Here is a 2,640-nt window from a genome sequence, read left to right as displayed (position 1 = left end):
GTATCATGTTAAGCGCATAGAGCATTGCATAAGTGGATATGCGCTATATAAATGCAATCCATTATTATTATCATTATTAAAATTTCTATGGATTGTTTCACTGTATATATTAGAGTTCTGGTGACATGGCGCATCTTTGATGTATCCTTGCCTCTTTCCTCTTTTCTTAATCTGCTTGTTTAGTTTTAGTTTAAGTAAGTGTTTTACGGCACTTGCAACACTTTAAGGTCACATAAATGTCGAAGATTAGAGGTGTTACAAGAGAGTAACAAACACAAAAAAGAAGGAGGGGAGATAGAGACGATAGATGTTTGATAGGAATGAAGAAGCACAACGACACCAAAGCACTCGCCAACGACCCACCTAATCTGCTTGTATTTGCTGTATTCTGCATTAATTCTTACAACTGAGAACGACAGATTTTTGGTAGGAAAAGAGGAGTACACCATACCAGAGCACCCGCCATCCACCCAACAGTAAATGCTTAAACGTCGCGGTACCAATAAGAACCTTGTCAACATAATCCACGTGACACGGAATTATGCAAATTGTAAATCTTCTGAAGTCTTCTCCGTGCCCATCAATCCCACTCCACCATTAGTGACGTCATCCGTAACACATTCAGCGACACGGTGACACAGCAAGACCATGACCGAGATCTGCGCTGTCATAGTTGGGGCCTTTAGTTGTCTTGTTCACAGAACGAACAGGGTTCAATCCCTATAATGATAATACTTTTAATGACAGCAAGCTCTAGGCGCTTTACACACTGTATTGTTACCCCAGCAGACCATAGAACACTCAGAAACATTCTCAGCTTCCTGGGAAGCTAACAGTGCAAGCAGCTGATTAAGCGCTCGAACACTAACAAACTGACGAGATCTTTCACTGTCGCTGGGTACCCATTCTCACCTGGGTGAAGAGAGGAAAAGTTGTGTAAAGTGCACTCCACCATACACGGTACTTAAAAAAAACAAAAACAACAACAACCCAGCAAAACAAAAATAATCACGGTCGAAGAAATTGCCGAGACAAAATTTTTGAATTGGTGCTAACATTTTTAAATTTTTTTTTAGGGGGGGGAGCAGTAAAGGAAAGAAGAGGAAAAGGGAGGAAGAGAAGGCAGCGTCGGGCAGAGATCATCCAATCCAAAAGGGGCTGTGAGACTTTAGTGAATTCGCAGGCTTAGCGTTATTTTTTACTAGCTCCATTAAAAAAAAAAAGTTTTGGCGTAAATTATTTTTTAAAGCACCGAGTTCCTGTCGTGGTCTATAAATTATTCTTGGCACAGATTGTATTTCTTGTGAGGGTTTGTGGTTTCCTCGCTGCTTCTGAATCACAAGGTTGTGTTTTATTTCAGGTACAAGACACACGTTTCAAAAAATGGCTCAAATAATGCTAAGTGACCATAGCCACCCATTGACATTAAATTTTCAGCTGTCGACCTGCAGGGAACCCCGTGTTTCCAAGAAAGCAAGAATGGCATGAATGGAAAGAGAAACGTATTCATTCATACAGACTTTGGTGAAGTTACTGAACACAAAGACGACGACGACGACGAGGACGACGACGATGATGATACTGACGATGATGATGATGATGATGATGATGATGATGATGATGATGATGATGATGATGATAATGATGATGGAATTGTAGTTAAAATTTTAGCTAAATTTTTGGTCTCTCTGTATAATATATTTTGCTGTTGCTTCTTCTACTACTGCTTGTGCAGTTGGAAAAATAACGCTTCTCGACACTCACTGGAGCTCATTTGGTGAAAAAAGCAAACCCAAACTATTTTTAATGTGGGTGTTTTACACCTCCATCTGCACAATTTAGACCATAGAGGAGAGGAGATGGGTTTCCCACCCTGCCTGTCAATGACAACCCGGACTGAGAAGGATACAACACCTCAGTGGAAAGAAAGACTGAGATACCCAATAAAAATATCCCCCGTTCGGCAATCGAACTTACTTGGGTCCACTGTGTGCCTAACCGCTAGAGGTTGGCAAAATCCGGATAATCTATAAAGATAACCGGATGACTCTCAATGAAACATTATCCGAATTCAGACTCTTGTTTCTCTTTTTTCCTGATCCGTTTCCCGAAGCGGGTGCACCCATTTGTTGAAATGATGCTACCTGCTTGTCGAAGTGGTTCTAACCCATGCTCCGAAGCGGTTCATATCATATTATTTGTCGAAGAGGTACACTAACATAGTATCCGGATTTTGCTAAAGCGACTCATTGCCCAGCCCTACTAACCGCTACACCACGAGCGCCGGTCAAAGAAACTAAAGGTAAAAAGAAAAGTTATTGAACAATCTAAAAACTCTTTATTAACACCACGAGCGCCGGTCAAAGAAACTAATGGTAAAAAGAAAGTGTATTGAACAATTTAAAAACTCTTAATTAATTTAGAAACTGACCATTTTGAAGACGCTGAGACAGGAAATGGGCAGCGGTCTGGGCCCCGCGGCGATCAGGCGGTAGAGGTAGACCGGAAGTGGACACCAGAGGCAGGCAAACGGCACGTAGACCAGGACTGTGTGCAGGAAACAGGAGGTCAGTCGGGGCCAGCTGGAGGTCACCAGGAGATCTGTGTCCTGAGAGATGAGAGGGACACAGGGATGGGTGT

General features: G+C 42.1%; 1 protein-coding gene across 1 annotated transcript in view; it reads right to left on the bottom strand.

The window, feature by feature from the left end:
- Positions 1 to 621: 621 nt before the first annotated feature.
- The window catches only part of LOC101852811 (canalicular multispecific organic anion transporter 2), a 2,829-nt gene continuing 810 nt past the window's right edge, over positions 622 to 2,640 (bottom strand). Inside the window, exons 2-3 of the mRNA XM_013089988.1 lie at positions 2,432 to 2,608; positions 622 to 690 (exon numbers count right to left, since the gene is read on the bottom strand). Of these exons, the coding sequence (XP_012945442.1) occupies positions 622 to 690; positions 2,432 to 2,608 (246 nt within the window). The remainder of the gene's footprint in view (positions 691 to 2,431; positions 2,609 to 2,640) is intronic.

Source organism: Aplysia californica, unplaced genomic scaffold (assembly GCF_000002075.1).
Source record: "Aplysia californica isolate F4 #8 unplaced genomic scaffold, AplCal3.0 scaffold01098, whole genome shotgun sequence".
Lineage (NCBI taxonomy): Eukaryota > Metazoa > Mollusca > Gastropoda > Aplysiida > Aplysiidae > Aplysia > Aplysia californica.
This window is presented reverse-complemented; position numbering and strand designations above follow the sequence as displayed.